This window comes from Oryzias latipes, chromosome 12, assembly GCF_053564925.1.
Source record: "Oryzias latipes strain Hd-rR chromosome 12, Olatipes_Hd-rR_3.1".
NCBI lineage: Eukaryota > Metazoa > Chordata > Actinopteri > Beloniformes > Adrianichthyidae > Oryzias > Oryzias latipes.
Genome location: NC_136248.1, coordinates 9,718,198 through 9,742,081, shown reverse-complemented (window position 1 = coordinate 9,742,081; position 23,884 = coordinate 9,718,198). Strand labels below are relative to the sequence as shown.

The following is a 23,884-nucleotide window of genomic DNA, read 5'->3' as shown; positions in this document are numbered from 1 at the left end:
TAAGTCCCTTTTTCACCCTTTCTTTTGTGCCCTTACTCTTTCTCAAACATCCCTCCCTTCTTTCCTCTTCTCCTTTTCCAACAATTGTCTGACAAAAAAAAATATACGAACGTAATCAATATAAATAAAGTTTAGCCTAAACTAGGTTTATACAAATACACACCTTGTGTGTCAAAAGATCTACAACCCCTTGTTGTAACAGTAAAATATGTCCAACACAAGAGGCCTTTAGCTCCTATCTGAGTACTTAGCTGTTGGACAGATCAAGAAAAAAAAAGATTAAAAGCAATAAAAGGTCAGCTAAGCTTTAGTTGAAGTAGACACCTTTTTAAGGGGGAACTGAATTGGTAGCCGTTACAAATCAGGTAGCGATACCCCCCCACCCATGCTAATCCCAATTCTTTTATTTAGTTTTTTATTTATAAAGTTAATTTGTAACACAATTCCTCAATAAAAGCTTAAACCTTTGAAACACTTTCTAACAGATTCACCCAACCCCTCTTTTTGTGGTAGGGGTGTGTCCTTTCAACAAGTTCTCTTGATTGGCAATAGTGATTGCCACAGAAAAGCTTACTTGCAATAACTGCTTACTGACCTCATCTGGCTACAACATGGCAGCGTCTGTATAATGAAAAAATAGCCACTGAATTGACTTCATTTCGTTGGAGCTGGAAGTAAGGCATTTTCTATGGGTGATGTCACACTAGCTCGGTCCAGTTCCATTACACAGTCAATGGTCACCACTTTACAATTCTGTTCTGTCCTGCTTGAAGGTGCAGCTAAAAAATATGTTAATTCTCTTTCAAATTCTAAATCTGTTGTAATAGAGGGTTAAAATTCACTAGTGCATTTTGAGTTTCCTTTTAACCATTCAAATTAAGCTGATCACTGTTGAGTCATTCACAACTAATAGAGAGAGAAGCATTGGAGCTGCCCTACAGAAATCTGCTGGAGGTCATTGGTCTCTGACTCAACTAAGAAACATTTTCTTCATGAAGTCCTATCAGTTTCTAGCTTTGTAAACCATTGCAGTAATCGGTATGAGTGATCCTGGCAGTGGAGCTGCATATAATAGCCAGTTTATGTTAAGAAAGCTTTTTGATAGCGGGATTTTGTCACAGGATGCCAGAGATATTGAAACAAAAACACACCCAGTAAGTGTAACTACATCATTCAGCCGATGGCTTTTATCTTTTTTTTCCTCACTTCTCAGCAAAGATAAGCACTTCAGGGAATCACATGTATTTGCCATCATTTCCTGAAGTCAAGCTGTCAAGCTCACGGTGAGGCTCTCAGATAATGAACTCTTCCTTCTGCACCTTCCTTTGGGTGAAAATTTCAAAGTGCGTAATGCAATTCTAGAGGAATTAAAGGTTATATTCCGTTTGGATTTGAAGGTCTTCAAAATTTTTATTATTGTAATGAAAATGTACCGCATTTGAAATCATCACAACACTTTAAAGCTTCTCTTTGTCACTTAGTTGAAAAATTCTCACACTCACACCTGAGACCAAGAAAAACAACTAATCAGTGTGTTCTTAGTGATGTTTAACATATAATAGAAACATAATATTTATTTAAAGTATAGAAACGTATGTGCGGCTAGTGAGCTGCATACTTGGCTGGAGTTACTTTTGCTTGAATTTCCTTAGCAATGTGGCGTGAAGGTGATCAGTGTGTGGCTCTGTTGAATTGCAATGGAAGGTCAGGTTGCTCTGATGACTGCTTTCAGCCCTTTTGTGTTGTTAGCTTTGGCTTTTCATATGTGTCTTCACTAAACTAAATAGACTGCACAGAGTTTGGGTCTGGCGATTTTTCTGGCTAAACAATTACAGGGATACTAAGGGCCTTTGGAGCTAGTACCTTTGGAACCCACCCAGCTGGTCTTTTGGCGAAAGGAAAGCAGAAAGTGTTTTAACACTTCCTGACTGAGAAGTTTGCATGTTCTACCTGTTCATGCATGGTGCTCTGGTTTCCTCTTGAGCTACGTTCACACCGCCCTCGGCAACTCGTGTTGAAGCAACCACTTCTAATGAAAAGTCTATGTAAATATATATTTCTGGCTTCCATATTAAAATTTCTCATATTCTCACATTTTTATAACAATGTTTGGGCTGTTTGTATAAAACGTGTAACCACTGAACACATGTTGCCAGTTAAACCAGGTTGAACTTTGACCAATGAAGGACTGGGATTTGGAAGTGAGGTATGGATTTGGTTTATCTGGTTAACCCGGACACCAAGCGACGAGCCTGTCAACATCCGCATTTGTTTTTCAAATAACGATAAACCAAGTCACTCTCCTGACATTATATCCACCATTGGAAGGACGCTATAGTAAGTAACTGAGCCATTTCCATTTTGTGCCCAAACCGCAAGTTTTGCAACATTTAGACCAGTGTTTCTCAACCGCTGTGCCGTGGCACACTAGTGTGCCATGGGAGATGGTCAGGTGTGCCGTGGAAAATTACCCATACACTGATCTAAAAACATTTACCATCACCAGGATATCAGCTCTGTGTTCATCCAAACAGGCCCTGATAAAACATGGAAAAGTTAGGAATATGAAAGATCATAAAATACTTTTTCTTTGTGTTGATTTGATTCTTTTAAAGACACTTTGATAAGAATGACGGTACTGCAATTTAGCCGCAGCTTCAGTTGTTTTCGGAAAAGTCCCACCCCTCCGTCTCCACCAATCATTCTTGGAGGCTTAATCATACGTCATCAGTCTGACCAATCAGAAGTGGCTAAAGTCTTCACTTCCTTGTTCCGATTTAGCTCATAAAGTCTCTCAGTTCCGAGAAAAATACCAACTAAAGCTCGTCTTTAGCAGTGTAGCTTTCCGCAGAATCCGGTGTCAGACCGTGGAACAAGTGAACAAAACAATGCAGCTCAGAGAAGCAAGTGTGTCTGCGATCTGCGGCTGTTTCGCACAATATCTCCCATGATGCATTGGGTTAAAGTGAAGTTAAAGTTAAAGTGGGTTAAAGTGCATCTCAGAGCACAATGAATCTTCCCTGTTAAACGTTGTGAAACCACAACGAACAGATATCAAACAGTTTTTAAATCTTCTCGATGAAATCAGAGGTCAACAGTTTAGTTCTCCTTCAAGGTTTGTGTTTATTAACAGCCACACTTTTCTAATAACGTCTGGATTATTTTATATGTTAAACTGAAGAAGAAGTAAAATAACATTTAAGAAAAAGGATTAAGGTGAAGTGGCCAACAGACATAATTAAACTAAATTAAGTCGTCATTTTTCCGATCATTCCATTACCACATGAACGTAGCATTTCACTAAGTTTGTGTTTTTCCCTGAGGTACATCATAATTGGCACAAGTTAAATTGGCACTAAAACAAAAACACAAATCACAGTTTTGAAATAAAAATCCCAAAATGTTCCATTTTAAAATAGACTTTATAAATATATAGACTTTCAATCAAAATTGAAATATGTTTTTTCAGATTGCATGTTATTTCTTTCTCTTATGAGGTTGATTAAAAAAAAACACTTTGCACATATCATCCTGGTCCAGCCTTTCTGTCAATTTTTGGACCTTTCATGGCCAATGAGTCAAAATATTTGCCCATCCCTGGTCTAGGTTTTAATCTATCTTCTCTCAGAGGTAGCTAGAACAGGTTACAGGAACTCCTGTGATCCTAAAAAGAGGAAAGTAGAAATAGAAGATCAATAGAAGGATAGAATTAACTCTTTTACCCCAGAGCTTTAGCTCTAGTATTAACATTCTTTCGACAACTGTAACTCTTCCACCGTTTACGCAACTTACACAATATCAGTGGATTCTAAAGAGGGGAAAAGCAGCCTTGCGCTGATATGCTACACTGTACAGTGGTGAAGTGTCTATGTACTTGACATAAATCCTCTGATTCTGTTGCAAAAATAAAGCCTCTTTGAACCATGCATCATCCAACGCTTTTTTATAAATATGTGTTGCATATTGGTGCAAAGCAGATATGAAAAGCCACTTTTTTCTAAGTCACAATCGGCTGATTCACACTGATTAGGTAAACAGTCAGTGTTACGGTATGTCAATAAGCGCATGTTGTTTAAGTGAGCAGGACACATCTCTGTTGATAAATGGTTAAAGTCCCTGAAATGACATTTTTTATAAAAGAGATTCACATCTTTTTCTACTGAAATAATACATCAGCCACTCCTTTGGGCTAAAATACATCCCACTTTTTATCGGTAAATAGTTCTGATCTGTCTTGGAATTAGACATTGGTTGTACATTTTGTCCACTCAATAAAACTGAATGTTTTTTGTCTCAGATCTTAATGCCAGGATGCAGACCCCTTTTTATTCACAGGGGAATCCCTCTGACCTAAATTACTTTTTTTGAATGTATCCCTAAGAAAAAGATTTTTTACTGGCATCTTGCAGACTGTTCTTTACAGATTACAACCAAAGTGGGGTCATATTTAAAGAAACTGTGTAACAATTATTTTACACAATGACTTAAAGTAAAATAGGTTTTACTTAAAAATAAGTTTAAAAAATAAAAGAGGTTTATTTATTTATTCTATGTTTTTTTAAGTATACTTTTGTTCTTGGCATCCAAAGTCAGAAAGTAGATATTTATTAATAAATTATAAGCAGTCTTTGTGCTTTATTTCATTTTATCTAAAATGCCTCCTGCAGCCACGTAAGTCTAATCTGTTATTTATGGTGCAAACAAAATAATACATGCAGGTCTGCCTCATAAAACTCAAATTCTCCGAACAAAAAAAAATGCCAGCTTGTATACAGGGACTCACTGCGAGGAAGACATGATGAAAGCACAATACCAAAAAAAAGAGCAAGTAGAGCAGAACGTAAACGCTATTTTTAAATGTTGATTGCTCATTGCAGGTCAAGGGGAAGACGGTACATTGTGTAAAAAAGAAAGTGCCAAAGGGAACAAGAAAAGGGCTCCATGTGGACCTCCGATCATGAATGAATTTGACAAAAGCTGGATCCAAAGTGAGATGGGACACAGATACTCAAGTGCATGGACATCTTCTCATCCCCGAGGAGCTTCATTACTATTAGTGGATATGAGGCCATCAAACTCTTTGCCTGGCTTAAAGTAGCTGTGGGGGAGGGAAACAGATTCCAGAGGAAAAAAATAAAAAGTCATCCTTTGTAGGGAATTTCCTGTCTCACTTTGCTATCGCACTGCTTTAAAGGTCACTAAGAATCAGACACTGCATACCTACCATGCCTCCTGACCTGGCCAATCAAATATTAGCCACAGGCTTTTCCGCACACTGAGACGGTGTGGGCTGGGTGCAATCAGCTGAAAGAGGCTGACCCCTCATCCACACGGCATATTTTTTAACCTTTTGGATTTGGTGAGTTTTTGCTCTGGAAAAGTTGCTACACCGTCAAAGCAGAGTAGGTCAGTGGACCTTAATTTGATTTCCATCAAAATATTCAAGATTGTTAACTTTGCGTTTTCTGTAAAAGTTTTGATTAGGGTATTTTCCGCACGATAAGGCACACTTAAAAGGCTTATTATAGTTTTTTTTTTTTAATGACTGAACTTTATAATCTGGATTGGGTTGTTTATGGATCAATTCATATTGTACTTCCTGATGTTGAAGCGATTTTGAGAGGTAGGCAGCACTCGGTCAAAATATGTGGCTGAGTGTAATGGTGAATATGCCAATGCAGCTAACGTGTAGCGGTGTCGGGCTGCTTTTTTTAAGTGTTACTAGAAAGGTTGGGAGTTAGCATAGTCATCGTAACGTTTGTTTTAGCAGTACCAGTCAGTTTTTTTGTAGATGTTGCAAACGATATTAGGGGGTTATTGTGAAAATGCTAACCCAGAACATGTTGCTGTCTCAGACTGCTTTTTTTTTTTTTTTTCCGTGCTACTAACAAGGTTAGCAGCGTCATGGTTATGTTTGTTTTAGTGGTATCAGTCTGTTTTTTATGTGTCACAAACAAGGTGACTGACTGACTGACTTATTCCTGACTCTATTGACTTGTTTAATGCGCCTTATATTTCTGTGCGTGTTATATACAGTATAACACAAGTTCAAAATTAGACCATTCATTGATGGTGCACCGTATAATCCGGTGAAACCAATTGTACACACTGTAAATATTTTCAATCTGTAGATCTTATTTACATTCCTTTGAGACAGATATTGAGCTTCTCCATCTCCCACGGCATTCTGGAAAAATATAGCTACATCTTACAACAATTAAAGTTAAAACGACGTCACCTGACTATGAATTTAAATGTTTGACATAAATACAAGAAAATCTTTCAGACGTTTGTACAGATGTTAGTCTGCATGATCACTGGCAGAAAAGTAAGAGATAGCAGGACCTTTGTCCTAAAACTGCTGATAGCGGGACTGTGAGGGGACCTGACATGTTCCTCAAAGGCAGTTATGTCATGATGTGTGCATGTAAAGTGACAGCGGGCTGAAGCAGATAGAACTCTGTTTGGTATACACACAGTTTTATACACTCTGTTTTATCTGTGTTTAGAGGCACACTGGTCAAAATTTTAGTCTTGTCTGCCAAAAGTTCCAACATTAACAGAAACCTAAAAATTTGTGCTATCATAAGGCTGCATATGTTCCTTTAAAGACCCACCCCGATGAAACGTGTGTTTTTAGCATGTTCTAGTAACATTTTTCTGATTAAGCTCAAAGTTGTATTTCTGAGTTTTTCATTATTCAAAATGTTGTGAATCGGCACGAGACCAAAAATTCCATTTGAAAATAAGCTTATTTATGGTGTAAAAAAAGACGCTTAAGCTCTCTGCTCTCCTTATAAACAAAGTTCTCAGCAAATAAGAGAGGAAGGGGGGCGGGGTTGCCCATGCAGTACCGTCCACAATTTAGAGGTAAATTTCTAATGAACTCTGTTGCTCTGCAAAATCTATGTCCTAGAAAACGACTATTTTATTTTTATTTTGGCTAAAAACAGCATAAAAGAAAAGACTTAAATTAGTCGCTTATCTTGACAGGCATAACATGCTTTTATTTTTACATCTGCAGCACCTGTGGAGCCCTTCTGTTAGCTTCGATTAAAAGAAGATTTTAAGAAGGGTGGGTGCTTGGGTTCGAAGAATGTCAAGGTGGACCAAATAAAATGCACTTTATAAAACAAACGTTTCCTGTACTTAAAAATAAAGAGATCCAGAGATATTCCAATGTTTAGCCCCAATTTTAAAAAGGCCTTGTTTAATAAATTATAATAATTTAGCAACTAAAATATAAATAATTCCCCAACAAAAATATAAACACAAAATATTCTCTTTTTTTAGACTATGTGTAAACAAAATAAAACACTGGTTTCTTACCCAAATTACAAAATAAATCTCACACAATGAAAGTTTCCCGGATATTACCACCTTAGTTTATAAAAAAGACAATTAACAGAAGTTAAAGCATTAAAACACTGAATATTTTAAATCTTTTCAGATCTTTTCTTATGCACGTGCGCTCACACACACACACAGTCCAGTTTACTCAGGGTACTGGCACCTTAAAAGCGGGAGAAAAAATATAAAATAAAAACGTTGCAGGCCTGTTGTTGCTCTTGCAAAACATTGAGTGTGTTGCAATGATCCAGACAGATGCAGCAAGAAAAGAAAAATTGACTACTCCGCTTCGATGCAACCCACCGTGATGCACATTAGCTTTGTAGCCGCCACTCCCGAGTCCCGCTCTGAGTCTGTCCTTTCCCATCCAGAAAACAGCTATCCGGCTTTCAAACTCATTCGCAGTTTCTCTTCTCACGAATCCGAGATAATTTTCTCAACTCCTCATTCAAAATGTGTCATTCTGGCCACCTGTTTGTCTCTTTAAAAGACTCGAAGCCTTCTCTCCTCCCGCATGTCAAAAGTCACCATGTGCTCTGGTCTCAAACTTTCTGTCTGACTCCCCCCTTCTTCCTCACCTGTCCCCGCCCTCTCAGGTATCAGGAACCAATCACAGTTGGCTAGATAAAGGGACTTCCAAATTAACCAATTAATATAATCATAAAAGGAAATAAACCAAATAAGATGACCCCCCCTTTTTTTTAACTTGTGCTTCTACTATATAACAAAATCATATAAACTCAATCGCTATTATTTACTCGAAATAACGAAAATCTTGTAAAATAATCTTCTACTTTATTTATTTATGTTTTTTTTCCAATAAAATTAGCACAGGACTACACGTCAAACAGACTTGACTGTGACTATTAACAGGAGTTGCACGTGCAACAGTGATTGTCAAAAGAAGGTTTCCTCTCTTTTAACTTAGCATTTTTCTCTAGTGTGTCTCTAAAACCTCACTTTTAGTCTTCTTACAGAACTATTGTTAGCGCCATAAGATTTTTTTTTTAGAATGCATTGTTTTATTATTTATATTTTCTTTTCACATTTTGAAATGTAAGGTTTTATGTGCTGAAGGAAGGAAAATAACTTTAACGCTAATCGTCTTTGCTTTTTGTTTTACATGTTCTAATGGTATTTTTTTCATGATGGATTTATACAAAAAAAAAGCCGGAATCCCCTGTGGCGTTGGGGGGATTCCGGCTGCCGCTGCTGCTGCAGCGGGGGTCTTGGGGTGGGGATGGCTGGGCACTCTCCTTCCTTCTTTTCACATTCCACCATCCATTTTAGAAGAACATAAACACTCACCTGAGCACAGGTGTTAGCTCACCTTTGCACTAACAGTTTGCATGATTGAATGACTGAAATATTTCACACTAGTTGGTTTTAAGGCATAAGTATGCGTGTGAATACTATCTGTTTTGTGTACATGTCGACATGTGGACATTTTTGCAGCTAGCAGGTGTGCTGATAACATTTGAGTTTGTGTGCGGACAGGCCCTGCCCTTTTTGTACTACATTTGAACCTTACCGTAATGATAAACAACCAGTAAACTTGTTGCTTTATGATGCTTCATGGTCTTATCCCCCCTCCCCTCCTGTTATCATCCTCCTACCCCCCCCCCTCTCTCTAACATCCCTGTCTCTTCTTCCCTTTTTTCATTTTCCGTCCGGTCCAACACCCAAGATTTTCAAACATGGTTGAAATTAATAAAGTACCTCAATTACAAAAGGGGTTTATTCAGACATACCTTTGAAGATTAATAACCCCTATTGTTAAAGTAAAATATGTCCAACACAAGAGGCCCTCAGCTCTCATCTGCCTGCCAAGCTGTTGGACAGGACAAGTTAAAAAAAAAAAAAAAAAGATTTATCTATTCTCCTTTTTTTTTTGTCTTTGTATTGCTCCTGACATTGAGTTGGAGGTGTGTTCTAGGTAGGATCAACTCCACAGCTGCAGGGGACAGTATAGAGAGAATGTGAGTCCTACCCCATCAGGTGGGTGGAGGTAGGAAGAAGTATTAAATTAGGTGACAGTTTGCAGGTGAGGGTTTGTCCCGAGAGACAAACATTTTAACGCTTGAATGACATCAATGGTATGTTTAATTCAATTTGATATTGTATATTCTGATATTTGTGTGAACAGTATATTCAACAAGTAAAAAAGTTTAACTGCACAATGCCAAAGTTTAAAATAATAGTATTATCTTAACATACATTTCTGATATCTGTTTAGTTATGTTAGGTTTATTTTAAGGTTATCAAGCTCTCATGTATTCTTGGTGGAAAATAAAAGAAGTGAAATGGGTGGAGTTGTCCAACGTCCTCTGTTGTCTCATGAGCCTAGTCGAGTTATGCCGGCATTAGAAATGAGAAAAAAAAACTCGACAAACAGTCTGGCTAAAATCTCAGAGGGGAATTTCCAATGAACTCCTGCCACTCGGCAGACACTATGTCCTAGAAAACGCCACAGGTTTTCTGATTTTGCCTGACGTAAATGTAATAAAAAAAATAAAAAAAAAACACTGGGAATGCTTTTTCAATAGATAAAAGATGATGAGAGTGAAATTTTTAGTAATTATTCTTTTCAACTCATCTTTTGATTTGAGTATATCCACTCCATGTCTGAAAAAAATGTAGTTTAGATTACATATGAGCACTACCTTTGTCTTTCAGGTTTCTAAAACCCTATTTGTCCACAGAGAAGGACAATCTCCCCATGCCGCATCATCACAACGGGATGTTCTTAAGATGCTCTTCATGGATTGTGTTGTTATTTGGAGGAAACCCCTATAAATGGAAACAGAGGCCCTCACACCCAGCTGAGAGTGATTTTGGTTTCACTCCTTGGACATGATTGCAGCATTTCAGGTTTTGAAAGGTTTGTTGGTGTTTTTCAATCTGTTTGTGTGAGAACATTGTTGTCCATCATCTTGGCCTCGCAAATCCTGTAGTTATTTTAATGACATCAAATGTAGCTAAAAAAAACCCTACAAATTAAAAGCTTCTTCATTTAAAAAAATGGACATTAAGAATGTGGGATAAAAAGAAATCAATGCAACCGTTTAAAAAGTCCCCGACAAATTCAGTCGAAAGAAAAAGAAGCACATTTTCATTATACCTCTGGGTTTCAATATATAAATAAATAAAACAATATCACCCTGGAAAACCAAACACCCTGGCTGCCTGTTGGACCATTTGCTCCCAGTGTTGATTGTTCAGTGAAGATCAGCATAAATAAACTGAGATGAAGCTCGATGCCAAGATCAGAACAAATAATCCTGTTGGCTGCATTCTCAGAGGGTTATCGCTCTGGCTTCTCCGCAGGTCTCGGATTTTCGACAGCGTTTGAAAAAAGCGTTGTCGTTTGGGTGAGTAATTAAAAATGCTAAACAAAATTGTTCGCTCCGAGTTGTTTAAAAATGAAACAAAACACACAGGACTTGCCACCCTTATATTTTTATTTTTGATATCATCAAAATTTTTACAAAACATTTTCTGACAATTATATAATCAAAGAAGAGCGATATTTTTGCGCTTGGACCAGGTCTCCACAAAAATGCTTTAGGTCTGAACACAGTAAAAAGAACAAAAAAAAAACATTCAAAAAGAAAAAAAAAACAGAAAACAAAACAACAATGCAGCAGATATTTACATCCTACAGAGATCAGATCTGCAGGAATGAGGATGATCAGTTTGACAGTCGGGGATGGGGTGGATAAACTTGAAAAAAAAAAGAGGTTTGGGGACATTTGAACATGCAAAGTAACAAAGACTAATTTTTATATTGCTTTTTTTCAGGTATTCTTTACTTACTCTTTATGGCACTCATAACAACTGGAAAAAAAAATCAGCCCATTTAAAGAAAAATCTTCCATTCTTCTACGCTTACATAAAATCCAATTAGGGCCGTGTAAACGGGCTTTGTCAGACAAACGAAGAAGTGTGTTTCCCCGACAGAGGTTAATGACCATGCCTTCCTATCCTGTGCCACCACTGACATGAGCAATTGCAGAAAAACAGAGTGGGGACAATGCGGGTCGAAGGTTAAAGACTTCCTGCTAATGTGAAACAGCGTGGAACAATAACAATCAATGGGGAACGGGCTGGCCTGAACATCTGTAATGGTGACACTGGTTCAGAGGAGGTAGAGGAGCAGGAGATGTTGTAATGTAGATTTGTGCACACAAACACATGCCATCTGGGTGCATGCAGGGTTCTTCAATCTGTAACAATAATTCCAGTCTGTCTTTAGCAATGGAAAGTGGTGAATTGTGACTAATCAAACCTGTACAAACACTACAGACATACTTATAATAACAGAAACTAAAAGTGGGATGTGGAGGAGGAAGAATATTTCCAGTATTTTTTCCTTTTTATCTCTATTATGTTGTAGTTGCTGACCGAAGAGCCATGACTGGGAGCTGTGAGGACATACTACCTCCTGATAAGACACAGATGTATGGCAGAGGAGAGAAAGCTGCAAATCCACGTTTGGCTTTGAATTAATATTTCAAATCTGGTTATCAGGTAATGGATTACTGTCTGCAGAACCATCACAGATGGCCTTGGGTGAACTGGGATGGATGCGTGTGTCAGAATCAGCAGTATTTTATTATCATCTATCAAGCTGTGCGCACTGCCACACTTTCTTTGCTTTTTTTATTTTTATTTATTAAACTTGTCTGTGTTTATGCATTTATGCCTGATTGTTTATGCAGCAGAAGACTGACGAGTCAAAGCGGAGCCTTGGCAAGGTTGCATCTTCGTATGAGAGCATGCATAATACATATGACGACACAGAAAACTTAAACGTGTCTTGTCCACGCTGGAAGCCACATGGGGCTTAATATGACACCTATGTGTGGGTCTTGCATGTATTTGAGGCTGTCTGAAGCTGTCTTAATAATAAATGTGGAAATACACTCACCAGCCACTCTATTGGGGACATCTTGCTAGTACTGATTTGGACCCCCTCTTCCTTCCGAACTGCCTTAAACCTGGTGGCATAAATTCACCAAAGTACTGGAAACTTTTCTCAGAGTTTGGTCGATATTGACATGATGGCATTATGCCAGGGGTTGGCAACCTGTACCTCTCAAAGAGCCATTTTGATCGGTTTCCAACTGAGATGAAAGCACAGGGAGCAACAAGTGTAGGGGTGTTAGAAACATTTTTTTTTTTTTGCCGATATTTCGCAATAGTTCATTTGGTAATACTTGCATTGATTCAAAATGTTGTCAGGATATTTATTCAATTATTTATTTTACTTATTTATATTCTTTATGAGCGTGATGTTTGCTTTGATCTTTTGTCCATTTTCCACAACCTTGAATAGACTTTTCCGTCTTTCAAAACAAATTCACTTTGATGCAGACTCATTTCTATTTTTTCTTCTTTAAATCCAGTAAACCCAATAAATTATATCAATTTTATGGGTAACTATTTTTATCAGGCAACAATTGTTAGTTTGTTGCGCGTCTGGAATAATAAGCGGTGAGTCTAAGCCCCGCCCCCGCCTCTCAACCTGTTCGTTGTTTTCCCCCGCTTGCACGCTGGAGGGGGGCTCCAGCGTGTTCTACACAGACAGCGGTCTGCGGTCATAGAAGCAACAAGGTGACAGGATATTAGGGGCGCCCTAACACAAATTTTATTAGTTTTATGTGGAAATTGGTGGTTATAGGCTAGGGGGGAAAAAAGGCTTTTTTTATGTGTCCGCTACGAGATCACCACTGACTGTCTTTCCCAGAAAACTTTCCATCCCATAGCAGACTCTGGTCGGCATTCACAGCTGCAGACACGCCCCCTCCGCATTCACGCTGCTCTCTTCGTCCTGCCAGCTCACACTACCTGACGGTGTTAAAGGCACCACGACAATCTTAGAACATGATAGCTATTTTACCAAGCCCCATAGAGCCGCAGCACAGGGAGGAAAGAGCCGCATGCGGCTCCGGAGCCGCCGGTTGCTGACCACTGTATTATGCAGTGGCTGCAGATTTGTCCATCCATGATGCAAATCTCCCGTTCTTCCACATCCCAAAGGTGCTCTATTGGGTACACATATGGTGACTGTGGAGACCGTTTGAGCCTTACTGGAAGTAGCCATCAGTAGATGGGTTAACTCTGATAATAAAGGGATGGACGTGGTCAGCAACAATACTCAGGCTGTGGCGTTGTAACAAAGCTCTATTGGTACTAAGGGGTCCAAAGTTTGACAAAAAAGATCCCCAACACCCCTCCACCACCAGCCTGAACTGTTATTACAAGGATCCATGCCTTCATGTTGTTGACACCAAATTCTGATCCTACCATCTGAATGTGGCAGCAGAAATGGAGACTCAGACCAGAAAACGTTTATCCAATTTTCTATTGTCCAGTTTTGCTAAGTCTGTGTGAATTGTAACCTCAGTTTCCTGTTCTTGGCTGACAGGAGTGGCACCTGGTGTGGTCTTCTGCAGCCCATCTTCCTCAAGGTTGGACGTGTTGAGCATTCACAGATGCTCTTCAGCAGACCTCGGTTGTAACCAGGGGTTATTTGAGTTACTGTTGCCTTTCTATAAGCTGAAAACAGTCTGGCCATCCTCCTCTAAACTCTGGTTTCAACAAGACATTTCCACCCACAGAACGGCAGTTCACTAGATTCTCTCTTTCGGACCAATCTCTGTAAACCCTAAAGATGGTTGAGGGTGAAAATCCCAGTAGATCAGCAGTTTCTGAAATACTCTGAAATACCAGCTCATCTGGCAACCAACAGCCATGCCATGTTCAAAGTCACTTAAATCACCTTTTTTATCTATTCTGATGCTCTGTTTGAACTGCAGCAGATGGTCTTGACCATGTCTACATGCCTAAATGCACTGAGTTTCTGCCATGGGATTGGCTGATTAGACATTTTCATTAATGAGCATTTGGAAAGGTGTGCCTAAACCAGCCCGAGCCTTTTTGTAAAAAGGCTGCAAGCTTTCACTACGGCAGAATAAAGTTTCCTCGCACGCACCTATTTGTCCCTCTATATTTTTGCCTTGTCTTTTCATCCGTTCTGCCAAGCCTCACCCCCTCAGTGATGCACATTTAGCTTTCCCTCTCAGTGTAAATAAAGTAAAAAAGCAACTTTTTACTGCCATTCTTCAGACCTTTATTCAGTCCACCCACAGCAAAAACAAAAAGAGGCAAAAATCAAAAATGAGAAACAGAAGACTAAGGAGAGGAGGAGGGGGGTTAAAGAGCTTTGGGTGTACAAAACCATAAACAAACAAATCATAAGGGAAAAAGTGAAAAAAATAATAATAACAGGCCTGTTGGCATAGCAGAGTTAGTGCAGACGGTCCTGGAGTTCAGCTCAAACGTGCATCATTAAGACAAGCACTTGTGCCTTCCAGTTCTCTCATGGCAAAAAGAAAGGGACAAAAGACTAAATAATTACTGGCAACAGGATTCAAGCATTCTGCTGCACAAGTCCAATTTTATCATGAAGGTGGTCGTGATTAATGGATTGTTGATTAGTGAGGGATTTAATCATGATCGTTCCAAGATTTTATTAGCATTTTTTAATTACACACCACATCCAGACTTGCTTTGATCTCTGTGTTCAGACTGAATTGAAGCATTATCATTCTTATGAAACCTGATGTAGAAAAAACCCGTGAGGTGCCAAGCTGGGCCCCACCGCAAATTTAATAGCGCCAGGAAATACTGCTTTATGCGGGGCGAAAAAGGGGAACGGGTTAGCCACTAAAAGGAGCAAAGCCCACAACGCGTGCTGCCGGTTCTAGGGCAGTCTGGATGGAAAAATATCGCTCCTATTGTTTGTATCTGGCTCAGTGTTCCTCCCAGACTGGTCAAGGTTTCTCAACATATTAGCATGCGGACAAAAATAGAACATCATTAAACAGGTTCACCTGAGTCACTAAGCGGCAGACATGGATTCAGGCCAAGGAGTTATCGGGGTGATACAGAGCAAGGCAAGACATTACATGAATAGAATCCAGAGCTCCCATTATAAAACATTGGCACAGATGCCATGACAAAGTAAACTCAACCAGCACTATTAAGCAACCGTACTGAGCAAATCAACTGCTTTTTTATGCAATGTCCTGTACACAAAGTGACCTAAACCCTTCTTATTTGTGAGACCACGGAATGGTGTTGCATCACTTGTTGCTTGGGTCAGATTTTTGGTGAAATGCTTAACTAAATCTTGGCACATAAAATAAAAACATCTTGGTAAATAAGAAAAGCACACTTCAAGTCCTTGCATAAACCTTCAAATGGCAAATTGAGAAATGGTGTGGAATGGAACGAACAAGAAAAATAACAAGACCACCACCGGAACAGGAAAAACAAAATGGCGCTGTGAGGTTTGGCGCTCTGAGAGCATCACATTAACAAGGCTACCAATCACTCCTTCATTATGGGTGAACTAAACCTCAGTAACACCAGTTGTGATTTCAAAGGTGGAGCTGTGAAGGTGGAGCATATAGAAAAATATTCATCATTGAAACAACAAGAGCATTACAATAGGAACCTCACCAAGTCATCTTAATAATATATTCCCACTGGAAAGTGAATAAGGCTCCTCTTCTGTTGACAATGTCTTTGTTTTAGAAGAAGCGAAGTCCGTACTTCTTTCTCTCCTCTTTAAAGATTTATTATTTACAGGATAAATAAGTTCCATTTGATTTAGTCTGTAAGTCTTATAGAATTTTTTGACATCATCTTGAACACCTCGAAACAGTTCCTTCTTTTTCGTCCTAAACTGAAAAAGAAAAAACTAAATTAATCGAATTTTGAGGATGCATCCACTTTTGAAAGCTGCAGGTTTCCTCGGCAGATCTGTGGGAGGGACCCCCCGCCCTCCGGTGTCTGCAGATGTGTAAAAAAAAAAACCTCTATACACTGCTTTTGTGAAGCTACAGCAGATATCTGACAGGTCATAACTGTTGCATTAGAGGTCAGTCACAGTTTCAACTGTGTGGACAATGGGTTACTGGAACCAGTGCTGCCGGCACGCTTCCGGGGGGAGTGTCTGGCAATATCCCTGGTACCATCATACTCTGGTCAAAGAGAAGTCATCGGGCTGGTTCTACATGCCCCCACTCTGCATCATTGTTCTCTGTGACGGAGGCGCTCTGACTGAACGTTTCCTGGTCCAGAAACGGCGCTCTTCAGTCCGTTGATAAAATGCAAACATTGACTCAACAATGTTTCCACGGGCTGTTTGGGGCAGTGAGTGTGGCATTATTCATTTCAGCTTAACTTTTCCGCAATATGTACAATGCTTTTATTCTACTGCACTTATTGTCACCAAAGTTCCCATGGTTGCCTACAGAATGACGAATCAACCTGCTGGACTAAAACTCTCAGGGTGTTTCTTGATTTTTGTTCATGAATCTTTGCATAAAACATATTGACCTGGTGCTTGGAGGATGCTATGATTACAAAAATTCGATCATTTTTCAAATCAAAAGAAACTGGAGAGTACCACTCGTTTAGACGATCCCAGCTCATCTAGAATCAGCAAAGGCTTTGGTGGTAACTGTAAGCTAGAGGAGCCTTCGTGTCTGTGCAATAAAGAAATTCATCAATAAACTCTTTGGTTTAACATGCACATTAATGGAAATCAGAACTTAATACCACATTTACGAAAACAAAACAAAAAGAATCTAGGTTTGACTATTTTTGCAAAAAGGATTCTGGATCTTCCCTTTTTGTCACGAGCGAGTGACTTGCATCTTTTTTGAATAATCACAGTAAGAAGAAGCTTTGTGTTTTTTAAACAACAGCTGGTTCTGCCCCTCACATTTTGTGTTTTTTCTCTGATTGCGACGTGTTTATTCCACTTTCCCTTTCACACCTGAAAGCCAAGCTAACTGCTGCTGGGAACAGGTATACCGTTATGCTGACACGATAGATGATGAACGTCACATCTGGGAACGAGGCGCTGCCTTCCTGCTGATCTGCCTCCTAAAAGTCAGTAGTAAAGGGTTTTTTAATGAGGTGCTCTTGGAAAAGAAAATCGAACTGATGAACAGAGATGTCTCATCATGCTGTATTGTGGTATTTCTGTGTGTTCTAGAAGCCAGATCCCTCTGGGCATCATTTGAAAATGTAGTCTGTTACTTCATGTACTCACGTTCTAAAAACAAGGCCCCCACTGAAAAAAAACCCAAAAAAACACTTCGCCGGCTACTTTTATTTCAAGGTCATGTGGCCTCCGCCTCATTTGTAACAACCAGACTCACTAACGCCCAAATTTAAGTGTGCCGGTGCGCTCAGCGGGTGGAAACGGGCTACTGATGGGACCTTCAGTCTGTGGTCTGAGAATTGGTGGTGGGGAACGGGGTCCTGGTATCGGGGGGGCCATGTTGGCAGCAGAGGGGACCGCAGGCAGGGCTACTGTCTGTATTGTGCCTCTATCACATGGTCCCAGATCGTCCAGTCCCTCCAGGCCTTGAGGTGGTCCCTCGTAGCCCACATTAAGCCTCAGAGGTTGATGGGCTTGGCAGTAGTCCACAATAGGCTGCTCATATCTGTAAAAGGCCAGGGCACCCATCTGATGGGGTACCTGTTATTAGGGAAAGGAATGATGGAGAGAATAAAGATGAGATGTGAAAAGTGTAGGGGACAAAAAGAAGAAAGAGGAAATTAATTAGAAACACAATTTTCATAGCAACAAAAGCTATTCCAAGCAGAAAAATAATTTTCTTTTAGGTTTTTCTGTCTTCCTCTTGTAACACCGATAGGTCTGTAAATAATTTGAGTCATTTTGTCAACCAAACATTTCGACTGAGATATCTTGGGCCAAACCTTTTTTTTTTTTAACCTTTAGACCATTTAATACAAACATAGTGCTATCTAGATTTTTCCAACATAGTATTCGCTAAAACGCTGATGAGGACTGACTGGGAAACCTGGAAGACTGAATCTTTATGCGTTACTGAAAAGTGAGAATTGACAACAATTCAAGCTTGCAAAAATGACCATGAGCATGTTATGGTTCTGTGTAATGTTTACTTATGGCTATGCCCTCAGCAACGTGTGTTCAAGTGACCACTTGTAACGGAAAGTCTACGTAAACATGTGTACATGCACATTTCGTGCTTCTGCATTCAAAAGTGTCACGTTTACACGTAACGAAGATTTTGAAGGCCGTTTAAGACTGGCTCAGGGCTGGTCCTATACCAGCTCTACTTACAAAACTCGCGGCAATTGAACGCACGCTGAAAGTCAAACTGGTTGAAATTCGACTAATCAGGGATGCAGATAAACATGGCGTCCCTTTTAATTCAAGAAAGTGCCAACTGTTTTAAAATTGATCATGAAGAAATAGTTGCTTGGGGTGCCCGGCTGGAATTATATGACACAAAGTCTTTCATGTATAGGAACAGAGCTGGGAAACATAAAGCCTGGAGTAAAATTTGCAAATTTTCACCGATTCGACATTCTGTACCGAGGTAGCAGACATGTGCCAGTAATCAGTGGAAGAAGCCCCTCTCCACTAATTCCGGCTCTTTTTAGAGATCCAGCTCATTAGGATCTGCTCACGAGAGAGTAATCTCTTTCAGCTCCCAAAAGGATCTTAATGTTGTTTTGTTGCTTTATTTAATTTATTAAAAGTATGCATTCATTGAATAACTAGTGTAAAAAATTGTGTGTTTGTTCATGTGTATGATATGTATATGCTATTAATCCTTCCAGATAAAATGTTCAAAATAAATGATAAAAACAAAAACCTGGCTAATTACAATTCAACTTTCAATTTATAAAAATTACATATAATTTAGACTTTTTCCTTTAAAGCAAATTTAAAGTGAAAATATGCAAAACTGCAACCGCAATACAAAATACAAATTAAAATGTGCACTCTGTTTGCTTTCCTAATTGCTAACAGTTGGGCTGCACGGATTGCTCAATGGGCTGGCAAGGAACGCACAAGGAGCGTTCTTATCACTTAACAGCAATGATGGTCTCTTTGTGCAGAGCGCAGGTTTCGGGGGTTGAAAAATGAAAAATATGTACGTGCCTGTGTCTCACCTACTTCACCTTTACTTGCCCTTTGTGTTGTTGTGTGTAACCCTTGTGCTATCCTAGGGAGTTGGGTCATTTAGACCCCACTAGACAGTGCGCTGAACCTTTTTTCTTCAATGATTTGTGATCTTCACTGGTGTCCACGGATTACATGAAATTTTTCCACCTTTATCCACCTTTGTCATGGTAGGGAGAACACGTCAATGTAAGGGTGGGGTCATCTAAGATAGCACAAGGGTTAAGTGTTCGCTGCTACATGTTGCCCACAGCATGCCCATTGGAAAATCTGTGCTTAAACATTTTTGCACTACGGATTCACTGAGCGGTCAACGATCTTAAAACTACCTGCACAGGTTTGCCCGCACAGGCTTTTCCCCTGCATCCACCCATAAGGGCAGTTATAACTAAGGCATTACTGTTTAAATGTGTGAATGACATGTCTGAGCACATGAATCTGTGAATGTACTGAACATAAGGCCATTTTAAATTGTAAAGGTCACCATGTGGGTATGTTTTATTACAATAACAGCTATTATAAACCAATATTTTTGCTTTAAAATATGATAAAACCAACAAGTGGAAGCTTCATTTTCATTCCAACTTTTCTTTCATTTTTAAACTTTAATGAGTTTGCAAAGTAATTTTTGAGAAGAAACCTTTATGTGCATAGAATTGAAAATACCGACAAGCAGCAAACTAAAGGGCATCTATTGAATATGCAAATGAAATTGCCCCCCACCAGCTGCTGTTCACAAACAAAAACAGCAGAAAAAAATTAAGATAAAATGTACTTGAAATAATATTAGTAATAATAATAATACTTGGGTAGCCACAGCTGTTCTTTTAGTCCATAGACCCATTTGTAGCTTCTGAGTGACTCCAAACAGTTAGTTTGGCAGCTTCCTCCTGGCGCGGCGTAAATGTTCTCACGTGGTGACCACCTGAGCCTTCACTTATCCGTAACCTTTTGACGCACAGACCCTTATAAATCTTTCGTGTGCCATGAAGCATGTGCCTCACAGATGTGGAAAACATAATTAATAGAAGTCTAATCCCTTCTCCTGCACACAGCGTTTTTTTCCTATTTTTGTCATTTAACATGAAAAAAAGAGTAGTGTGGGGGAAAAAAACAAAAACCACAGATGCTTCTGCGTCTAACCTTTGCTAAAAGGGACAGAACACAGAAGCCTGCACCGTCTCCAGTGTCATGCCACTTGTGTTCCATCCAGGGGCCCTCACCACATCTGTCGGTGTATCCCGTCCTCCCTCCACAGACCTTAACACATTGCCAAGCAAGCAGATGAGACTCTTGTAGGCTCCTTTAACTTTAACTTTATTCCCCATTTAAGAGATTTCTAACAGGCCGTGAAAACAGCAGGGTGAGATGGCAGCTGACCTGGATTAAACACTGCAGGCTGGAAGAGACACATTGTCTGATCTGTACACACAGGTGACAAGAAGCACACAACCCCTGCAGGAGCTGGAGAGATGATGGCAAACCAGAAGACATGAATAATACAACTTCTGACTCTCCAGAAGGCGCTAGAAGCAGAGCAAGTGTCACAGCCTGCACTGTTTCCCCCTGCACATTTTTCATGCTTCATTTTTAACATAAACTACACGCCACCAAGTCTCTGTGAGGAGCATGATTCTCCAAAACCCTCCTATAAAGACATTTTTGCTCCTATAAAGGATTTTTCAAAAAAAGTATATTCATATTTTTATGTTTGTGGGCGTTTCCTGTCAATTTCACCAACTAATGTGAATCTAATTTGCTAATTTGTCAAACAAACAACAGAATTTTTTTTAGGTTGCAGCCTGCAAATGTAAAAAAGCTGAAAGTATCAATTTCAGTTGCAGACACCTGAAAACATCTGGCATGTACAGTTAATCTAAACTAATTGCATGATCAGTTCAGATGACAGCGTATCAGTTGGAAAAGAGAAGTAAAAAAAAGTCAAGTAAAAATGTGTCAATCATTTTCAAACACTTATCATTACTTAAAGTAAGCTAAAAAAGGAGAAAATCCTAAACTTTGGATTCATTTCACCATATAAAAAAATCTGACAGGTCTTCTTTGAAGTAAGACAAGAAAAATAAGGTTAATGCTTTCTAACTGACTGTAAATGTGATGGAAATATATGCTGCAAAGGTGAAGTGAAAGTGGATGAAAAAGCTCATGTTTAAAAGTCAAATGAAGACAATCCAGGCAAACACCAACTGGCAGGGGAGGAGGAAAATGAAGCCAACTTGACGGAACCACACACTCTTTCATTTAAAACCATAACTAGGATTAAAAAAGTACATTGTTTTCCTTAAAGCTCCACCCTGCTCGTTTTTTGATCTATTTTAAAAGCAGTGACCTTTAATTATGATTAAGGTTTTAAAAAAAACTGTTGTTTTGTAGAACATAGTTTCTGCAAAGCACCAGGGGCCTCATTTATAAAACTTTGCGTAGGATTTGCGTCAGAAGTGGCGTACGGATGAAACATAGGGAGTGCGTACGCACAGAAATATTAGGATTTATAAAACCGTGACATCCTACGCATCTTTCCCTTAATAATTCACAACCAATTCTAAATGCAGCGTAGCTTTTGCGGCTTCATGACACGCCCATAGTTGCCCATAAATAGTCCGTGAAACGCCCACAAGTTAATATTCATTGATTGCGAAATCATGGCATACACAGAGAGGTGATCAAAAAAACGTAACTTCACTCAATGTGAAGTAGAAGTTATCGTTTGCGATGTGGAAAAGAGGAGAAAAATGTTGTGTGGGCATTACTAATGCCAAAAAGGCACTTGAGTGGCAAACTGGCAGACGCCGTAAATGCTGTAGCCTCACAACCTCGGACCGTGGCCGAAATAAAAAGAAAAATGGTCGGACATCAAAGTCGATGCAAAAAACGTCTAGCGCTCCATCGCCAGAGTGTGTCTGCCACGGGGGGGGAGGGGACACCGGAGCTGACCCCTCTTGATGAGAGACTGGCGGCAATTATTGGGGAATCCCTATTAAGTGGAGTGGTGTCTGAGGCGGAGGGGGACACCGACGTGCCATATGCACCGGGTGACACAGGCACGACGTGGTTCCTCCGAGTGCTCCTCTGTAACGCCGGGCCCAAAAGTCCGCAGAGGTCCAACAGGACGGTTCGAGGAAGTCGGAACCGGCTCATAAGCCACTCGTCCTCGTTTGCCAGCAAGTCTTCTTGCTGTCTAAAGATGTGTTCACTCCGAATTTTTCCATTTGCCACATCTTCTAAGAGCGCAAGATCAGCCATTGTGCATCATTACGCATTGTGATGGGGCATTTTATTTCCCTCCATACAATTGCATCTGACAAGCTACAGATGTTGGTAATAATCAACGTAGAAATGGGAAATTGTTCAGCGCAAATGTAATTTCTTGTTGCTTTCTGAATGGTTGAGACATACGCCATACATTGTTTTATCAAAAATAAAACAAACTAAAGGCATATGCATGAATACCATAATTCCGTACCTTACGAATAAATGTTTTACTATGAAAACAACTTTCCCCAGTGGACAATTAATATGTCTGTCTGTCTGTCTGTCTGTCTAATTGCATCAATCTATATCTGCTCCGCCAGACAGACACATTAACGAGAATATCAGTTTTGTACATTATTTCGTTCTGTTAACTGCATTATTTATGAGGATGAATTGCACAACATGCCAATATTGCAGAACATATTTCACTTTTCTATTTGCAAATATGTGTTCATTTGAATTTCTGTTGTAATTTTCGTTTGATTTTCTTTGTTTGTTTCACTGCTGATCGATCAAACGGGTGTTCGTGTAGGATGTTAATTGTAAGACTTGCTTTATGAAGTCTTCATGTTATTTATGAGAGGCAGTATTGTCATTTTCACTTTCACTTTCAGTTGTTTCTTCCATCTGCCGACGGTGTCGCCATTTCTCATGTCACCCGTTTTTGTGCGTACGCCTGGGTCAGAGCTTGCGTGAAGGACCGCACATTTTCCCGTCAAGTTTGCTTTTTATAAATATCCATTATTGCGTAGAGAGTGGCGTACGCAACGTTTATAAATGAGGCCCCAGGAGTTTACTTGAAATTCACCTCTGAGTTGTGGGCACGACCCTTGGAACAGAGCAATCCCACCCCCCTTCTCCTTCCCATTACTGAGAGTTATCTGTTTACACTCCCCTGCTAGCTTACAGCCCTTCACACCCCCATCCTACATTTTTCGGTGCAACAAAAATGCAGAGCAGTATCTGAGCTATCCAGATGTAGATATGAATCCAGCTCTACAGTATTGAACCAGATGTCAGCTATGGATCTAGTCGTCTACTAGTGGATGCATCAAAATGGAGTGGAGCAGAGTACTTGTGGCCCACCCATGGTATTTTCTATGTTACAAATACAAAGATTGTATTTGTATACAATCTTTTTATAAACTGCATTTTTTAATCTGCTCCTGATTCACAGCGATTTGCATAAAGAAATACACAGAAACACAATTTTAAGTTTAA

General features: G+C 39.6%; 1 protein-coding gene and 1 long non-coding RNA gene across 4 annotated transcripts in view; one reads left to right on the top strand and one right to left on the bottom strand.

Moving 5' to 3' along the window:
• The first annotated feature begins 9,341 nt into the window (after nt 1–9,341).
• On the top strand, nt 9,342–12,048 carry LOC105355285 (uncharacterized). Of its 3 annotated transcripts, XR_013659492.1 has the most exons (4): nt 9,342–9,446; nt 10,053–10,231; nt 10,678–10,721; nt 11,747–12,048. It is a non-coding gene; the product is annotated as an uncharacterized LOC105355285 (long non-coding RNA). The 3 variants fall into 3 exon arrangements; XR_909745.4 differs by lacking the exon at nt 10,678–10,721; XR_013659493.1 differs by lacking the exon at nt 10,678–10,721 and having other exon boundaries at nt 10,027–10,231.
• The window catches only part of LOC101174444 (leucine-rich repeat transmembrane neuronal protein 4), a 239,364-nt gene continuing 226,273 nt past the window's right edge, over nt 10,794–23,884 (bottom strand). The window contains exon 3 of the mRNA XM_004075052.4: nt 10,794–17,914. Within this exon, the coding sequence (XP_004075100.2) occupies nt 17,591–17,914 (324 nt within the window). The 3' untranslated portion in view covers nt 10,794–17,590. The remainder of the gene's footprint in view (nt 17,915–23,884) is intronic.